The sequence below is a fragment of the Protopterus annectens genome, chromosome 5.part0 (assembly GCF_019279795.1).
Source record: "Protopterus annectens isolate FY-2018-M chromosome 5.part0, PAN1.0, whole genome shotgun sequence".
NCBI lineage: Eukaryota > Metazoa > Chordata > Ceratodontiformes > Protopteridae > Protopterus > Protopterus annectens.
In genome coordinates, this window is record NC_056735.1 from 1,302,666,940 (window position 1) to 1,302,687,430 (window position 20,491).

A 20,491-nucleotide genomic window follows, 5' to 3' on the forward strand; every position below is an offset into this window, starting at 1 on the left:
TGCCAGAGGACTGTAAATTGCTTTTAGACTGCCCACACTCCATACATTTCTTATACCAACCATTAGCAAGGCTGATGATGTCACCCATCTACAAATACACCTCTGGGAGTGCTGTGTCCCAGTAATCTCGGTAGCGTGTTCTGTAACTGCGTAATGCTGTAGTGTAATAAATTAGTTAGGTCGGTGTTCTAGTCCCACACGTGTGTGTGTGTGTGTGTGTGTGTGTGTGTCTGCGTAAGACAAGTACAGTGCTTTGTAGTATTCACCATAGCGTGCCCTAAATGCGTGTTGCTGCAGTGTGAAATGGTAGGGGCTTGTATACAGGACATGGCAAGTGTGTGTTCGCCTGTCAGAGCCTGTGTAGAGGTGGCCGTGATCATCTTACCATTGGACATGTTTGGGAGTGGGTTTTGCAGTTTTCCTATATGGTATCAGTCTTATGAACCATTGGCCACCTCACGAGGAGTACAGCTGTCAGTCAACCACGGCACTGTGTTGGCAAGCCATACCCATACATCTGGTAAAAGGCCTGGTGAACTAAGTATGCAGCCCTACTAGCACCCGGTATATGTCCTGCACCCATGTGCCATGCACATACAACCTTGCCTAGGATATCCCACTATGTTGCTAGTAACATGTACATTGAGGACAGATAGTAGGCATGGTGTGAATGCAGTGGCCTGCAGGGGACATGGCACCCTGTACAGCGGTACAATAGGCACATATATGCGGACATTGTGCCTTCACTATGTTCTACACTGAATGCCTGCAATATATATGGTGCCATCAAATGTGATCCACTAAGGCCAGACAATGCTGTACACATTTGCCCTGTATGGATCCATGCCACTGACACCACGGAATACCTGTATCATACTATCCATGCAGGTGCATGGCCGACCTGCTCACTATAAGCAGGTTTCGCCACACCAGGCCAGTATTGGCATATCGGGGTATAACAGGCTGTGTACACTACATGTGTCTGCCAAACCAGGTACAGTATTGTGGACATGCACATGGCAGGCAATGTCCATGTGAAGGACTATCAAACACAGACATGGCATGCATTGCAAAGCTATGGCCCTACACACTGGTAACCAGGATGTCAGATCAGATAATGCAGTACTCATCTGTGTGGGACACTGCAGACACTACACCCCTGCACTGCACACCATTGTCGGGTGACGCGATGGCAAGGAGTACCCCTCACCCAGCCTTGTACAGCCATCTTACACAGCCAAACACTACACACCCATGGAGCAATGCATACCTGCATGCCAGTACTGGCACTCTGTGTCTGCGTGTGGGTTGTGATGCTCCCAACCACAGTCACTCCCAGTATAAACCTCGTTGGCATACCAACGGTTGTCAAGCATTTTCACATGCCCTAGCCCATAGAACCTCAAGATATCCCCTGTGGTGCATGTGGTCTTGTGCATTACTGCAGTGTGGCAAACTAAGTAGTTACGTTGTGTATTTGTGGCCCTGAAAAAGGTGTCAATGCGTGTCCATTAGAGGGAGAGTGTAGTTGTGGTGACAATGGCATCCATTCACGTGGACTGACATGTGTACCACACCTAATGTATGTCTACTATATCTGTTGCAGATGGCACTCACTCACCTACACACATGTTCTTACAGCACAGCAACATGTTGCCTTTGTGGCACATTCAGTAACTTCATGCACATGTAATAATAATGAGTAGTCAGGGGTTTGCCCCTGTACTATTCGGTGTGTGGCAGATGATGCTTATGGTCAAGTCTCCAAGCCCTTCCCTAGTGTACATTGCCTGTACCGCCCACGCACTCTCTGGTGGATGTGAAGGTGTACACCTGCACAGCAGCAGCATGTGTATTGTAAGAGATGGAAATGGTCAGGTGATGGCCTCTGCACCTGTTGAAGTTCTCCTCTAGCTGACTGCATGTGGTACAGCTGTGATGGTGTTCCCATAGCCATCCGCATGATAAACACAGTACACTATCTAGGGAAACATGTTATTATCTGGCCATGACAGTTGCTGTGAGTGGTACCTGGATGTGGTGTTCTGACACGGCATCACAGATTATATCTGGATGTACCTCAATAATTTTTCACAGTGGGAAACAGCCTAAAGACAGGAGGGTGATGTGCCACACATAACTACAGCATGTAAGTGTAGCTATGCTGCATTGAAACTACTGCCTGTTTAACATGTGTGTGGTAACGCTATTCAGCATGTTATAATACAGACATGACAGTACTCTCTTCATGAGGGACCCCCATCTGTGAACTGGTCAGTGTGTGCAACCATTTGTTTCCTGTGTTACACAATGAACACACATCTGTGCACAGCAGAAGCATGGAGTGAGGACTGCAGACAGTACATGATGATAGGGATGTTACTGCCATCGCATCCCTGACTGAACATGTGTCACATGAGACAGTGGTATGACTGACACTGTGTGGGATTCCCAGTGGCAAGCCAACGATGGGCAAATGTTCATAGCTGTGGTCACACGTCTACTACACATTGTACAGTTGGCATGCGGTATATATGCATGTGTTGTGCTCCCTCTGCAAATGTATACCATCTGTTGTGTTGGGTTGCTGGTGATATCTATGCATACTATCGTAGGTAATCCTGTATGCTGTTGTCTATCACTAAGCCATATGTGGGTTTAAAACACAACACCATACGATGAATAGGTTGGGAGTTTCCAGCAGAACCTCCTGTCCCACTTCAGCTGACCATGGCACCGGGTACTAGCACATCTGGGGCCCTGTCATAGACATCAACCTCTGTTGGCTCTGCACCACCTTATGGTGGTACCACCACTGAGGATGGAGCATGTCCCCCTTGGGAGCGGGACCAGACAGGTACATATCTGCTGTTGTGCGGTCCCGGACGTGTTGCGTTGGTGGTTCCCTAAGGGGTTACAAAGCCAGATACGCCAGTTCAAGGGTGGAGTGTCATATTTACAGGGTGATGCTGCCCCTCCTGGACAGCCCCCAGCACTGCCTCCTTTGCAGCTGTGTAGGTGCAGTGAAAGTTGCCCACGGCTGGGGACATCTGTCCCACTGTTCCCATGGGCTTTTGAATGCCGAAGACCCATTCCCGTCCTGGGTGCATCCCCCCCACGTGTCATATACCAACCCTGTATGTTGTCTTTTCTGTGCTCCTACCTATCCTCCATGGCCATACCTACACTCCTTCCCCAACATCTGACCCTCACCTACGGACACATAAGGCCATTCAGTTCGTAGGACACCATCTGCCCTATACATAGCTGTCCATTACAGACACGTGCCCACTGGACACATGAAACCCTTGTAATATGCATCATAACATACAACTGTTATCCTCACCCCTGTCCCTCAGGCGCATGATCCTGGTATGCACATCACTCCTACATGGTCCAGGTACACATGAGGAAGACGACCCCATTGTACACAAAACACTACCGGTCCCTCTATGGTTACCCCATTTTCTTGATTATGATGATGATGTTGCACACAGCACCTTGCAAGAGTACTGTTCACACATAATGATTGGACAGGTACTGTTGTGTTAATGTACATTACATGCACAGAGTGATGTATACGGCCAATGTACAACTATTTGCATGCATTACTGACACGTCTGTCTGAGGGAGTCTTGTGATCACATAGAGCAATACCATTACATAATACAGGCGTCGCTGGTGTTTCCCCATTTCATTCGTTTGTAATGCTTTGTTGCCACATGGTATGTGCCTGATACATCTCTATATATGCATGTACCTATATGCTGAACATAAACACTCACATGTACATCTACATGATGGGATACATTCCTATACTGCTGAATGACTGCACTGTAGGATATGTTTGTGGTACTGTCCGTTGTCTGTATATCTGCCATGGCGTATTGGTAATACACATTAGCTGTGTGCGCAGGGTCCTGGTTCCGTCCCTTGCGAAGGACGTTTAGTTGGTTGCAGGGCAGAACAAGCCCATTAGATACGGAGGGAGTAAGGCACATTAAAGCAGTGGGGAGTGGGTGAGCGTGGGATTGCGCGGTGTTAGGCACTGCTGACCTCTAGTTACAGCCTCTTATGCTCGGTTAGCCTCTAGATTGCTTAACCAGTGCAATATTCGCATACTGGTAGCCAAACATGCTTACACCCGCTCGCTCCCGCACTTGCTAATGCACAGACATTGGTGCTTGCATCTGTCACTCACACCCCTGGATGTGAGCAAGGACCACAATATTACCTTGTGATGCCTATTACATCGGACTACATGACTACAGTAACGGGATTGGCTGCTCATTAGGTAACGGCATCGCATTCGACTGTACGGAACCAGCGGCCTGTACAGTGACACAATATTTGTGTGTACCTCATACAGTGTGCTCCCACCTTGTGATGCCTATTACATCGGAATACATGAATACAGTAACGGGAATGGCTGCCTATTAGGCAACGGCATGGCGTTCGACTGTACGGAATCAGCGGCCTGTCCGGTGAATCATTTATATTTGTATGTTCCTCTTACAATCTGCTCCCACCTTGTGATGCCTATCACATCGGACTACATGACTACAGTCATAGCCGGCCTTAGGCATAGGCCAACTAAGCGCCGCCTAGGGCGCCGCTTTAGTGGGGGTACTTTACCAGTATTTATATGGTGTGGGTAGACCAGGATGGGGGCACTGGGTGGTGTGGTGGGGGGTGCCGTTGTGCCCTCTGCCTAGGGCAACAGTTGACCTAAGGCCGCTCCTGACTACAGTATCGGGAATGGCTGCCCATTAGGAGATGGCATGGCGTTCAACTGTACAGAATCAGCGGCCTGTCCAGTGAATTAATCATATTTGTGTGTTCCGCATACACTCTGCACCCATCTGGCTGATACATGGGAACCGAGACACTGCAATACAGACAGTAGTTGGGTTGTGGGAGCCACATCCGTCGGACGAGTCATGCTACTGCATACCTATTATAGGTTTGCCACCTTTTCAATTGGCCAAGGTGGGACTTTAGGGTTACTACCTGTCCCCACTTTGTGAGGGACACTGCAAAAATAATCAAGACATAGCAAATGTCCCGATTACAGGACATTATTATATTCTACGTTTCGTTAATAATTGCATAAAACAGTTATTTTATATATGACACTTCTATATGTTATGTGAAGTAGCATAAGCAATTCAAATGCAACTAGATTAAGCTTTTATTTGTGCAAATAAGTATAATCCTGTACTATGCACAGCTGTAGGTATGTTTTGTCCTGGAATGTCTGACATTTCTACAGAACATGTCCCACTCTGACCATTTGGAAAGGTGGCAATCCTATAGTACCTGTATGTAGAGACGTCAGACTTTGCAGAGCAACACACCCACAGCCAGTAGAAAGGGGAGTACTTCACTGTTTTCCTAAATAAAAGGTTACTCTTGTAGCATTATAGTTGCTTATACTGTTACCTATAACATTTAGGTGTTTCAGGTGAACATAATTGTTTTATGCAACTACTACAGACAATATAGGTAATCTTTTCCCTAAATCACAGGACATTTGCCATTATTACAGTTATTTTTGCAGGACACAACTGCCCAAAGGGGAGTGTCCCTCGCAAAGGTGGACAGGTGGTAACCCCAACCCTATTATTCTATCAACTTTCTAAGGTAGTCGGCGAAACATGCGCCTTCTCTCACTATCAGACCTCTCATACGAATGGGGAAGAATGAACACTAAATCAGGGACACCGCATAACGACCTCAGGGACACATTTAGAAGGTCGGTGCTAGTAACCTGACACATTGACGGACACAGAGCACATATGTATTATTCACATTGTCTGATGTACATGCTGTTTTTGACTCTTACATTTTGTAATTATTCATTACGTGTATTCCGCCACCTTTCCTCCTAATATCACTAGTTCTAGGAGGGTTTAGTTGGGACTGTGTTAGAGTCTGATTCTTAATCACGGACGTCCCTGGTAATCGGGGAGAGTTCAATGATATGTTCCCTATGTGTTACCCCAATGGTTTACGGACTGTCCAGTAGATGTGCTCTTAAGGTTTGGGAGGTATGGGCACCTGCTGTACCCACATCAGAATATTACTTACACCCATGGGACTGACCTAATATGTGTCTGCCAGCCAACACCTGCACGCCTAGCCCCATAATCGCATACCCATAGTTCCCCCACTACTCTACAGCACTCATCCTTACTATGGGCACAGGTGGGATTTGAACACACCCCTACACACTGCCCACTCTCCCCATGAAGGGACACGTTGTACGTTGTGTCAACCCATGTGTTATCAGGCTTGCACAACCTACTGTTCCGTGTACAGCTACATCCTGGTCGTAATAGTGTTACTCCCATTGTTTGGAAGGACCAAATTTTTGTTGTCCCACAAGGGACGTCACTGTCCATGTTTAAAGTGTAGACCTTGTAGATCTCTCCCACTGGTAGTTTCCTGCCGGTGGTCTTGGAAGCAGCGTTGTATTTACCTTTATTGCGTGTCTGTATGTCTCACTGGTCTAGCTGGGGGTGGGGGGGTGGGAGGTAGACGTTTGTTGATTGGACCTCCCACCAACATATGCCCGGTCTAAACATATGTTACCCGTAACTGCTGTAACATAACCTAGATATATACGTGTGCATATTTACTGTAACATATATATATCTATTTACATTACTATATACAGATGTCCGTGGTGGTGGTGCTGCGGTAGCGTTGTCGCCTCACAGTAAGACGCTGCCTGGTACGATTCTCAGCTAGAGCGTCTTCTGCGTGGAGACATGCGTGAATGGGCGTACCTTCGTTGAAGGTTGTGCATCAGGGCTGGCAACTCGGCACGTAAAAATCAACTGCCAATCATTAGCGGACGGGAGTTCCGCTGTGGCAACCCCTAACCGGGAAAAGCCGAAAGACTTAACTAACATTACTATATACAGATATATCTGCATATGTATTCATACATGTATATTCATATCTTGCTGTCATACATATTTGTGTGTGTGTGTGTATATATATATATATATATATATATATATATATATATATATATATATATATATATAATTATATATGTACATCAGTGTGTCAATACATTCCCCGCTCATACGCACTTACACATGCGTAATGGTGTTTATATGCTTCACCAGTATACTAGTACCTTATTCATTTTAACACCGACACTTCACTCCAGTTATCTTGCAATCGGTATGTAGCACGTTATACAGCGGACAGATGTAGCTATACATTCATGTACGGATTACCGATAGTAATTGGAATGTGACAGTGTGATTCGACCCGTCCCTCTTCTGCACAGCCTATTTTTCCATCTACTGTCGATGTTTGTATGGGTACATTCCTATTATTTATGTCAACAAATGGAATGCATGTGTTACAGAATTTGTACTTCAACATATATTGTTGTCTGCATGTGAGTATGCATATATACCTATTATGACCTAGCTGACCTCCACAGGGTGGTCCATTAGAACCGGCCCATCCAACTCTAGCATGCCTGGATCCATAATTGTATACCCATAGTTACTCCACCCCACCAGTGTTAAATTTACATGCGTAACATGCATTATCCACTTGTTATCGCAGCCATGGTACACCTTTACACATTGCCCTCTCCAGAGTTTTTGGGGCCCTACACACATTTTGTCCCACCTCATGTATTCACAGGGTCTCCCGCCATGTATATTTGCACATACGTGCATTTTCTGGGATTATGGACTCCGGCCATTTGCGCTTCCCAATTTGTGAAGGTCCCAGCATGGGACTACATTCAGTCTGTGTGTAAAGTAGACGTAGCATTTCAATGATGTTACTCCCACTGGTAAAACCCTGCCTGTGGTGTGAGTAGCGGTGCTCTGCTCACTCCTGGGCAGCTTTTTATGATGTACGCTGAAAGCACTATATAATACCAACATTGCTCTTGATTCCCTTCACATCGCTTGCGTATGCTTTATTGTTACAACGTCCATTCTTTATAAATATATATATATTTATTTTTTTCATGTATGTAGAAATATATCTATACACACATACATGTGTGTGTGTGTGTGTGTGTGTGTATATATATATATATATATATATATGTGTGTGTGTGTGTGTGTGTGTGTGTGTGTGTATATATATATATATATATATATATATATATATATATATATATATATATATATATATATATAAAAACAAAGAGTTAAAAGGTCACACTGAAAAACCAATGAGAAAAAAAACTAAATGAAAACTCCAGCCAAGCTAGAACTTTCAAAGAGTGACCTCCCAAACCTCCTGTAACAGAGGCCTATGGGATATATGCAAATGACCCTTATGAACATCAGGTGTTTCAGCTATATGGCGATTCTGAATGCCCATGACTTTTACGTTTGAAGTCATTTTAATGGACAATTTCAGGCCAATAAAGCCAAACCCCACTAGCTATGGATATGCATATTTCGGCCTTGTTATGACCTCTTCAGCATAGCATAAGCAGAGTGTTTGACTAAGCTTAAGAAACACGAGGTAGTTAAACCTGGCTGATGTCCATTTTCATTAGGGTAATTGCAAAATATCCCAAATAACAAATTAAAACACATAAAAACAAAGAGTTAAAAGGTCACACTGAAAAACCAATGAGAAAAAAAACTAAATGAAAACTCCAGCCAAGCTAGAACTTTCAAAGAGTGACCTCCCAAACCTCCTGTAACAGAGGCCTATGGGATATATGCAAATGACCCTTATGAACATCAGGTGTTTCAGCATTTAGTTTTTTTTCTCATTGGTTTTTCAGTGTGACCTTTTAACTCTTTGTTTTTATGTGTTTTAATTTGTTATTTGGGATATTTTGCAATTACCCTAATGAAAATGGACATCAGCCAGGTTTAACTACCTCGTGTTTCTTAAGCTTAGTCAAACACTCTGCTTATGCTATGCTGAAGAGGTCATAACAAGGCCGAAATATGCATATCCATAGCTAGTGGGGTTTGGCTTTATTGGCCTGAAATTGTCCATTAAAATGACTTCAAACGTAAAAGTCATGGGCATTCAGAATCGCCATATAGCTGAAACACCTGATGTTCATAAGGGTCATTTGCATATATCCCATAGGCCTCTGTTACAGGAGGTTTGGGAGGTCACTCTTTGAAAGTTCTAGCTTGGCTGGAGTTTTCATTTAGTTTTTTTTCTCATATATATATATATATATATATATATACACACACACACATAGAGATATATTATATCTGTACATACAAACATACATTTCCTATGCTGGGAGCTGCTTACACCCACGCAGGCGCACTCGCCTATGCTTACTGTGCTTTACATATGTTTACTGCCGCTTATTTGTGCTTATTTGTGCCTTATTCAGACTTAAGTCAGACTTAACACGGGGAGATCGTTTGTTCCACTTTTAGCATCCTACCTGTGGTTGGGGATGCAGAGGTGTGCTCACCAATGTCCATCCTGATATATAACAGCACTAACTATTACAGGATTTCCGCTGCTGTTTCCTTTCACATTCATTATGACTGCTATATTGTGACCATGTTCATTCTTCATATCTACATACATATGTGTGCGTATATATCGGTCTGTACATACACATGCAAATACACCTACGTGCTAATTTACATTTCCCATACCGTTGAATCACCTGCACTTACCATCGCGCATACACGCTTGCATATCTGCTTACGTCTAGGGTTGCCACCTTTTCATATGGCCAAAGTGGGGCATTTTCGGGACACACATCAGATTTTACAGGCCGACACATACCCACGGTCAGTACAAAGGTTAGAACTTTACTTATTTGCCTAAATGAAAGCTTATTCTTGTAGCAGTTTAGTTGCTTAATCTGTTTCTTGTAACGAAGTATTTTACATACAGAAATAACTGTTTTATGCAACAGTTACATGAAATATGGGACATAAGTATTTCCTACAATCACAGGACATTTGCCATTGTATTATATTTGGTCTGGACACAACTGCCCAAAAAGGGGCTGTCCCTCGCAAGGTGGGGCAGGTGGTAAACCTACTTAGGTCATCTTTAAAGTGCCTTAAGCACCCTATATCCGACTGCCACTAAGCGAATGTGTAAGGTATATATTCCCGATAATGCACGTGGGGAGATGTGCATCACGGTCAGGTGTTTAATCCCGGGTCGTATGTTCTGCAGGACTGGCTGGAGGCTGTGCAGTCTTGTGGACAACTACTGCTCATACAACTTGTGTCCAGATGTATACAGGATTGGACATTGTGTCGTGACACCAAGTCTAATGTTTAGAACCGATACTTATCCCATGAGGGATATCCAAAAATTTTAGGGTCCGATGACCTTCTTTGCTTTACGGCAATAAGGTAGGGTTAAACATGCAAGGGATACATAGTTTGCAATCCTGAGACTGCGTACTAGATATGGGTAGGAGTCACTATGTGCAGATATGGCTGCACCTATCTAGCAGCCCGAGTATGGGTGGTTTTGGTGGACATTCAGGAAGGGGGGGGTGTGCTGTGATGGGGATGATGGGTATTCAAATATGTACCCAGGTGTGTTGGGGTTGCATGGCTGAGTTCAGGCCAGACCATTATGTAGCTATGTGCCGGTAACGTTTCTGTACATGTGTATTGCACTTTTTAATGTTCACATGTTTGTGGGATTGTATTGCGGATGTGTATATTTGTTCTTTGGTTATCTTCCTGATTCCTTGTAGACCTCCAGTTCACCTATTGTGCATCCAACCCAGTCTCCCCTTGGCGAATTATTACATTACCCGTCACCCCCCACCACCATATTCCACAGACACCATTCATCCCTTTTATAGTTGATGGCCCAAGGCACAGTCAACAGAACACACTGCGTACAGTACACATCTCTGGGACCAGTATGGTTGTGAGGACCACCCTAGCATTTCTGATCATCCACATGCTGTACTTCACGCACATAGGTACACGCAAATACTTATCTTTCATGACATGGTAGGTAGACCCGGGTAATACCCATTCATCTATGGGCCGTCCTGACAAGGACGACTTGGACCACGAATGGGAAGATATTGGGTGAATGCTCTGACCATTGGTAGGGTTGCCACCTTTTCATATGACCTGGACGGGACATTTTCAGGACACACATCAGAGTTTACAGGCCAGCACATACCCACGGTCATTACAAAGGATAGTACTTTAGTTTTATGCCTACATATATGCTTTTATTGGTTGTAGCAGTGTAGTTGCTTATTCTGTTTACTTGCTTATTCTGTTTCTTGTAACATTTAGGTATGTTATATACGGACATAATTATTGTATGGTACTATTACATGAAATATGGGACATAATTATGTCCTACTATCACAGGACATTTCACATTTATAATGGTTTTGGTATGGGCACACCTGCCTAGAGGGGGAATGTCCCTCACAATGTAGGACAGGTGGTAACCCTAACCATTGGGCTAGGCTTAGTAATTGGCGGCGCGCTAACATGATGCGTTTCACTTCCACTTGGAATAACTAGCGGCACTACAATGGAATACGGGCACGGGGATTTAAATATCATTTGTTCGAGGGACGGGGACTCAATATTCAGCTACGTGCCTTTGTGTTTACTTCTTATTGTGGTGTTCGCAAAAATGTCTTCTATGCTTTGCATACATTTCACTATCCATGGACACTGACAGGAGTGATTACTATTAGAGGCAGGCTGTACTAGTCAGCATTTTAGGTTGCGCGTATGCAGCCATGTTCACGCCTCCATGCAGCACTTGGACATGCCCCCTGCACTCGTACACATTTCCTATGCATGTGGCTGTTACGGCAGCGTGCCTTCATTAATATGCATGTGGTGCTGCTGCGCCATCTCTACACCGCACGGTCAGCGCAAGGCTAATGCCGTCCTTGTGCAAAGCTTCATGAACACCGGTGAATGTCATACTGATTGGAAACTCCATACCCACAATTCAGAAAAAGCATGCCTCAGGTCAGCTAGATCCATTTTTCAAACCATCAAAATCCACTATTAAAAGATTCTGATCAAAAAACTATCTTAGTACCCACTGCAGTCATTAACTTCAGAGGGTTTCAATATCCACTTCAATTCAGTGTCTGTTGCTTCACAGACAATTTCATTTGTTGGAGAAAATGATGACAGGGGTGGTTCTCAGGTCTGTGGTGTAGTAGCCCACCACCTTAAGACAATCAGTGATGTTTATTCACTGTAGCTGGCTTGAACAAAGCTAAGTATCTGCGGTGCTGCCATGAGTGGAAGCTTTGGCACTGAAACATTTATGGGATGCTCTTAGCAGGTGCCATGAGCTGCACATCGCAAAGGCACAAAGACATGTCATTGTATCTGTAGCAAGATGAATGTAATAGCAGTGCAATGTTCTCTAGAGCTTAACTTATTCTTACACAAACCAGCCACAGGTAAAATGTTTTTAAAATATTTAATAATAAATAATTAAAAATCAAGACAATACTACTACACCACAGTGCCATTCAAGAGTTCAGAGATCACACAGGAATCCAAAATAATTCCGTAGCACAGTTCTGACACAACAGAAAAAACACAGTCTAATTTTTATAGTCCTAGCTATTTTTACAAGAAAACATACTTCTAAAATAACTTACTTACATAGAGCAAGGCAATGCTGAGTTAGATAGTCAGACAAAAATGCTTAATAATCTCTGGTTCTCACTGTTTAAATTGAAACTGCAGTTCTGCTAAACATTACATCATTTTGACACTTGGTCTGGAGTTCCCAGGCCAACAGGCTACATTATTTAGCAATCTAACACCTTCTCAAGAAACTACAACAACAAAAGACATTTCACATGTACACTCTAATAATTATTCTTTAAGTTAAAACAATAGAAAGAACTGATAGCCCAGACCAAATGGCTCTGAGCTCTGGAGATCAAAGAACATACGAAACATAATTTTAATTTCAAAGAACATTTGAAATGCTTGGCTTAGTTTTCCTTACTGCAGATGGCAATGTTGCCACACTGTTGAAACAGGATTTCTTTACATTTAAGACACAGGCCTGTATTTTACATTTATATGTACTAATGTCAGAATTATGTATCAAAGTCTATTTGGCTAGGCTGGCAGCCTTCACCCATCTCTACCAGTCTTCACACATTGCATGGACTAGGCTTCTCTATGGTCTCCTTTACTGCATACCCTAGTAGATAACTATGAACCTTGTTATTATGCTACTAGCATTTAATCTCAATTAAAATGAAGAAACAGTAGCCTCCTAGCAATGGCACAACCCTGATGTGTAGGACATTATTGAATTTATTCTACACATGTTTTCCTATTAGGTAAATGTGCAAAGTTAAACAGGATTTCTTACCTTATCCAGCTTCCTGGAGCGAAGACAGTGAGCTGCCCTGTGGTACTGGGCTGTTAGATAAAGGCATTGGGCCAGCCAGTAAATGTCATTAGGATCCTCTAGAGAAACCACATAAATGAATCACAGATAAGAGAATATCACATAATGAAAAACAGATATATATTTTCCACTGAAAAAGCATAGGCACTGCAGTAGTTTGACATTTCTAATAATGCAAGACAGATGGTGAAAGACTGAAGTGGTTTTGCATGTGGAATCTACAGAATAACTCTCTTCTGAATGAAGAAAGGAGAGGCCTACATTATACCACATAATAACAAGTTCAAAGTGCCTATGAAAGGAAAAACTCGTAGTTGGATAAAAACTGCTTTATTATAATCCACAAAAACGCTCCTTCATAACATTAACGCTCTTTCATACCATACGTTTTCGTCCACTCTGGACTTCATCAGATAACTTTCTCCCTTCCTTCAATGCATTTATAAACCTTTATTCATTAAAAACAACCAATGAATTTACTTTAATTAGTTTAAAATCGTCAAATCAAATCCCCTTCATTAGAATAAACTCATGAATATTCATTATTTAAAGAACAATGTACATTAAGACACTACATGATGTTAATTCATTTACCTATCTACCTACCAATTAAATTAAATGAAACATGTTTATTATAAAGTACATGGAATAAAATTCAATTGATTCCCTTTGTATAAATAAATAAATAAATAAATACACATTTAAAAATTATGTTAAAACATTTGTATTGTAAGCATTCTCATTGTGATACTGTTTAATTCCATAGAGTCATACCCCCTCTAGTGTCCCTTTGTCTTTACTACAACTAAATAACTAGAAGTAATGGCTACAAAAGCAGGTTTCAATAGGAATAGTATGGTTGAAAGTGAACTTTCTAGAAAGTCAATTTTTAACCCCCCATTATTACCTCAGATTAAGAATTTTGAAAATAAATTAGAAAAAGAGGTAAGGAAATCCCAAGAAAAGAATAGAGAAGTACATACACATTATAACAACTTGAGTAAGGAAGAAAAAGAAGTAATAAAGGACTTGCAAAATAATCATTCTATAAGAATAATGAAGCCAGACAAGGGAGGTGGGATAGTTGTAATGGACAAAATAATATATGAAGGGAGAATGGACAATATTTTGAGGGATGAAACAAAGTACAAAACGGTATCTAGAAATGAAGTCAACATGGCATATCATAAAATTGACTTATTAATAAAAGATTTGTTATTAGAAAAGGTTATAAGTGAGAAAACATATAGGTACCTGGAAGTAAAGAAACCCAAAATTGCAACAATTTTTGGAATTCCAAAAATTCATAAGAATTTGAATAACCCCCCCTTTAAGACCCATAGTATCTTCTGAGGGGTCTAAAACAACACCTCTGGCGAAATACGTAGATTTTAAAACTAAGCATATTTGGGTTAATAAAAAAGAGATTTTAAAGGATTCATGGGATTTTCTTAGGGAGCTAAAAATTGATTTATATAGGGAAGATATCATATTTATTACCATTGACATAATAGATCTTTTTTCTAGTATACCATGTAGAGAAGGAATGGAGATGTTTGAGGAAACTATTTTTTCTGACAAAAAAATGACACAAGATGAAAAAATAACCACAGTTGCACTCATGGACACAATATTAAAGAATAATTTTATCATGTTTGGAGGAGAATTTTTTCAACAGATTTCAGGGGTGTCCATGGGCGCGGCATGTGCCCCTACATTTGCAAATATTGTGTTAAGTAAATGGGAAGAAAAGTATATCCTTAATTCATGTTATACTAAATATTGGTTAACATACCGGAGATTTCTCGACGACATAGTTATGTTTTGGGTTGGGGGAAAAGAAATATTCTTGGAATTTTTTGAATATATAAATCAGACCACTAATTTTTTTAAATTTACCTATACTATGGATTCTGATTGTTTAAAATATTTAGACGTGGAAGTTTACAAGAATGAAGGCCATTTTGAGACGAAAGTACATAGGAAAGATACCTATGTGAATTCTTATTTACATTATAGTAGCGGACACCCCTTACATTGTAAGAGAAACATTGTGAAGGGTCAGTTTGTAAGGGGTTCTAGAATGACCAGTAACCAAACTGACTTCACAAAGGAATGTGAAAAATTAGAAAAAATGTTCAAAGATAGGGGATACCCAGAAGATTTTGTAGAAAAAATGAGAAAAGAGGTGGAAGAAGGGAGAATTGATAGGTTTCAACCAATAAAAGGTATAACAATAGGTGGCCATTCCAGTGAAGGAAGTAAAAAGGAAAAAGAAGAAAATTTAGAGAAAGGTTACGAAAAAAGTTTAGTGGTAGAATTTAATTCAACTAATAAGAACTTGAAAAGAATTCTGGATAAAGAATGGGTTAATTTTTTGGCTTTAACTGATATAAATGAAATTAAAAGGATACAACCCAAAATAATATATAAAAATGCCCCTAACCTGAAAGGTATACTAGAAAGAATAGGAAATAATAAAATGGGACTAAATAATAATAGGAAAGGAACTTTCAAATGTGGAAAATGTCCACAATGTCCGTATATTATGAATACTAATGAGGTAAATATATGTAGCAGAAAAAGAATAATCAAAAGTAAAGGGATTTACAACTGTGATTCAAGTAGAGTGGTGTATTTGGTAGTGTGTGGGAAGTGCCAATCGTTCTACGTAGGTAAGACGGAAAGAAAACTTAAGAAAAGAATCTACGAGCATACATATGATATTAATAAGGGGAAAGAAACGAATGCACTTTATAAACACAGTATAAATTGTAATGGGTATAATTTTAAATTTATAGTATTGGAGCAGATTAAGATAGACAACAGAGGGGGCCCTTGGGAAGAGGTGCTTGAAAGCAAAGAGTTGTGGTGGCAGGTTAGCCTGGAAGCAGGGAAGGAACCAGGATTAAATGACTACTTGTCTATTGTGTCCTTGCTGAAAATAAAATCAAGCAAAATTTAAGTTGTAGTAAAGACAAAGGGACACTAGAGGGGGTATGACTCTATGGAATTAAACAGTATCACAATGAGAATGCTTACAATACAAATGTTTTAACATAATTTTTAAATGTGTATTTATTTATTTATTTATTTATACAAAGGGAATCAATTGAATTTTATTCCATGTACTTTATAATAAACATGTTTCATTTAATTTAATTGGTAGGTAGATAGGTAAATGAATTAACATCATGTAGTGTCTTAATGTACATTGTTCTTTAAATAATGAATATTCATGAGTTTATTCTAATGAAGGGGATTTGATTTGACGATTTTAAACTAATTAAAGTAAATTCATTGGTTGTTTTTAATGAATAAAGGTTTATAAATGCATTGAAGGAAGGGAGAAAGTTATCTGATGAAGTCCAGAGTGGACGAAAATGTATGGTATGAAAGAGCGTTAATGTTATGAAGGAGCGTTTTTGTGGATTATAATAAAGCAGTTTTTATCCAACTACGAGTTTTTCCTTTCGTAGGCACTTTGAACTTGTTATTGGTGACTTTTAAGTGCCTTTACAACACTTTTTGGTGATTATACCACATAATGGTACGTTAAAACAAAAAACTCGAACTAACTTTGAAAAATAACTACATTTTTATGAAAATAATTAAAAATATTAGTTCATCCTTACCCCTGACTTTCCACAATGTCTGGTCTTAGATCAGCTTTTGAAAATATGCATTATCCCGCATTGTCATCCCCTTGCACAAAGGTGGTACCGCTACTGACCCTGGAAACTATCACCCCATTAGCTTGACAAGTCTAATCTGTAAAGTCATGGAGCATATTATTATGGATCTCATAAACAAGGACATAGGCAATTTCCAAGCACTTGACCCCACCCAGTTCAGATTCGTCAAGAGCAGATCTTGCCTGTTGAACCTGGCTGACTTCTTTGAGACCGTCACTAAGGCCCTGAATGAGGGAAAGTCAGTACATACAGCTTAGCTTGACTTGGCCAAGGCCTTTGACACAATCCCCCACTTGGGCATCATTGAAAAGCTAACACAACTTGGAGTAAATCCCTATCCCATCAGGTGGGTGGCCAAATGGCTCACCGACATGGACCCTCAAAGCCAAAATAGGCACCTCCCACCTCCGATAGCAGACCTATCATTAGTGGAGCTCCCCAGTGATCTGTCCTGAGACCCGTACTGTTTGTCATCTATTTCTCAGAGGTCCAGGCAAAGACAAAAGGCCTGTGTCTGACCAAGTTTGCGGATGACTATAAGTTGGGTGCTGTCATGGACTCCCCAAATGATGTTAACATACTGCAAGAGGGTCTCACAGCAACTAATGACTGGTGCCAATTTCATGGCGTCAAGCTAAATGCAAAAAAAGTATCATCATACCATTCAGAAAAACACATGACCCCTATTGATTATCATATCAATGGCAACCCCCTAAACACACAACCTGTGGTGAGAGAGCTGGTCACTCAGGTTAATAACCTCATATTCGACCATAATATAGCGGCAGTGGTCAGAAAAGCCTTTTACTTGGTTCATCTCATAAGTAAAGGGATTGCATCCAGAAAAAAGGAGGTTATTACCTCTCTATACTCCTTCCTCATTAGACCAATAATTGAGTATAACACCCCATTTGGGATGTACCTCTCCAAATAGCTGCATCAACTGGAAAGGCCATTGAAATACCTCACAAACAGAATCCATGGCCTCCAACACCTGTCCTATGCTGACAGGCTCAAATCACTATCACTCTATTCGGTATCATATAGATTGCTCAGGGGTGATCTGTGTCTCAATCTCAGACCCTGCCCTACTAGAGATGCTCTATATCCGTAAGTCTAACTCCTCATGCACTACCTGTTCAAAAGGCCTGAATCTAATATGTGGCATCAACAAACCCTGCTGGAGAGACAAGTTCGTCTCCCAGAGGCTGCCCCATCTCTGGAATAGACTTCCCATATATGTCAAACAGAGCATCTCTCTGACCCTCTTCAAGCGCAACCTTGCTGAGTGGATGGGAAACCACAAATATGTCCCACAGGTTCCACCTGTGTCCCTCACTGACAAGGGTGACAGGTGCTGACTGAGGTTTGTTTTTGGGGATAAACTCTTGGCTAGGTTTGGAGGGAGCCCTAGGGCCATTAGCCTAGTAACCTCCTATGATCCTATGACAGAATGTTTGGGCTATCACGAGTGAATTATTCCCATTCATAGTCATTATATATATTTTTTGAGATCTCATCTATGGTGTAATTATCCATTAACACTCAGAAACTAAGATTGTGTAAGCCATATCACCCCCCCCCCACACACACACACACACACACACACACACACACACACACACACACACACACACACACACACACACACACACAAAAAATGCAATCTACAAAATTAAGTCTTACTGTTTAGATGCACACTTTCATAGACTTAAGAGTCAATGTTGAGTGTTGCACTGTACTAAATACATCAGAATGTCATTTTGCACACAACACATAAAAAGTAGCACACTAGCTGGCTTTGTGGCATAGACAAAGGAAGCCCAGTTTGTGACCAGATGATGCAGAACAAACAAGCTATTTAGGGACTGGAGCAGCCGGCTGGGACGGGGTGTGAGGGTGCAGCTCACACTGTGTCATCCTTTCCAAGATTTGTACACATCCTGCTGCAAGAGCAACACTTGTGGGTCAGACCATAGAATATACATTCTTAAAGAAGGTGGGAATGTAGGGCCAAGGACATCATCACTGAATGTGGAAAAGCATGCTCCTTCCTGGGACCTTAGCATAGCAGGCAATGCAATGCAATCCTGGCCAAAAGCAAGAGGGGTTAGAAGCAGAAAAACATCATGGAGGCACACACCTGACTTACAGCCTAGTGTGCATAACGGTCAACAATGGAAACGGTTAGGAACAGAAGGATCATCATACTCCCCTCAGGAGAGACATTTCTATCCCAAAAACGATAATAAATAAGACAGTAGGGGTGAAGGCTTAATGGTAGCGGGAAGACTGGAAGGCCAACATTAGAATATGGAAGACAGCACAGTAACATAAATGTGACTGGCAATGCTTAAGTGTCACAGTACTCACTGTGAACAACACAGAAGGATAACAGAGCATTTATTGCTGAAAGAAAATGAAATGTAAGCAGTTGCAATTTTCTATGAGAAAACACCCACAAATAAAACTGCTTTATGGGTTTCCAGGTTCACTCACCATACAAACTCTGCTCATATAGTACCTGGTTATTAGAAGAGTCTCCTAATTACACAGCTAAAGTCTTGTCTGCTTTTGGAGATTCACATTTACCTGGGCAGAACAAACAAAAGAGACTGCGTGAACAGGTAAAAGTGGATGCAAATTTACTTTCCATTTTTGACAAACAGAAGACTGTATTATAAAGTTATTTTAATGCAATGGGCATGAATGTGCAAGTAACCCTTTGATACGTCAGCAGGAAGAAGCTGTACAAAGATATTTCTTAATATGACAGCTCTGTGAAGCCTTGCCCTTAACTTGCAAATTTCCAAATGCAGGTTTAGAACAGGGCTCATTCTCTGCTGACTGGTGTGTAACACATCCAAATTTCTCTTAAAGACTGTGTCAGTGATGGCATTGGGAATCTGCAATAGTTCAAATGTTCTGCAACACAATGCTGGCCTGATAACTACAGCAACAATACCTATTAACCCTCTTAAATCCCTCTGTAATTCATTTCCAACATCCATTACTGTACTCCATTATATGGCTCCACAAACCTCTCTGTGAAAAATTATTTTATAGAGATCCAGTCCTTTTGAGGCTGGACAACGTCAAACAGCATGGCAGTATTCATTATGACTCCTAATAAAATGGCTTTGCAGACTGAAAGTAATATTTAAACCTTCCCTGCACTGTCACCAATTAATGTGTATGTTGCTCTACAGAATATAACCCACCACGCTTCATATGGGATTCTGTTTTAAAGTGCTAACACATATATACAATAAAGAAAAACATTCCCTGTACTTACCACCCTAACCAATGCCATACACTAATAATGGGGATTAATCCCTCCACAACAAATATTTTTATTCAGGAAAGCCAAGAAGCAAGTGCTTTCAAGGCAATCACAACTGCAATTC

General features: G+C 41.2%; 1 protein-coding gene across 1 annotated transcript in view; it reads right to left on the bottom strand.

Moving 5' to 3' along the window:
• Positions 1 to 20,491, bottom strand: part of CDC16 (cell division cycle 16) — a 786,728-nt gene that overhangs the window by 664,262 nt on the left and 101,975 nt on the right. The window contains exon 3 of the mRNA XM_044071112.1: positions 13,351 to 13,448. Coding sequence (XP_043927047.1) covers positions 13,351 to 13,448 — 98 coding nt within the window. The remainder of the gene's footprint in view (positions 1 to 13,350; positions 13,449 to 20,491) is intronic.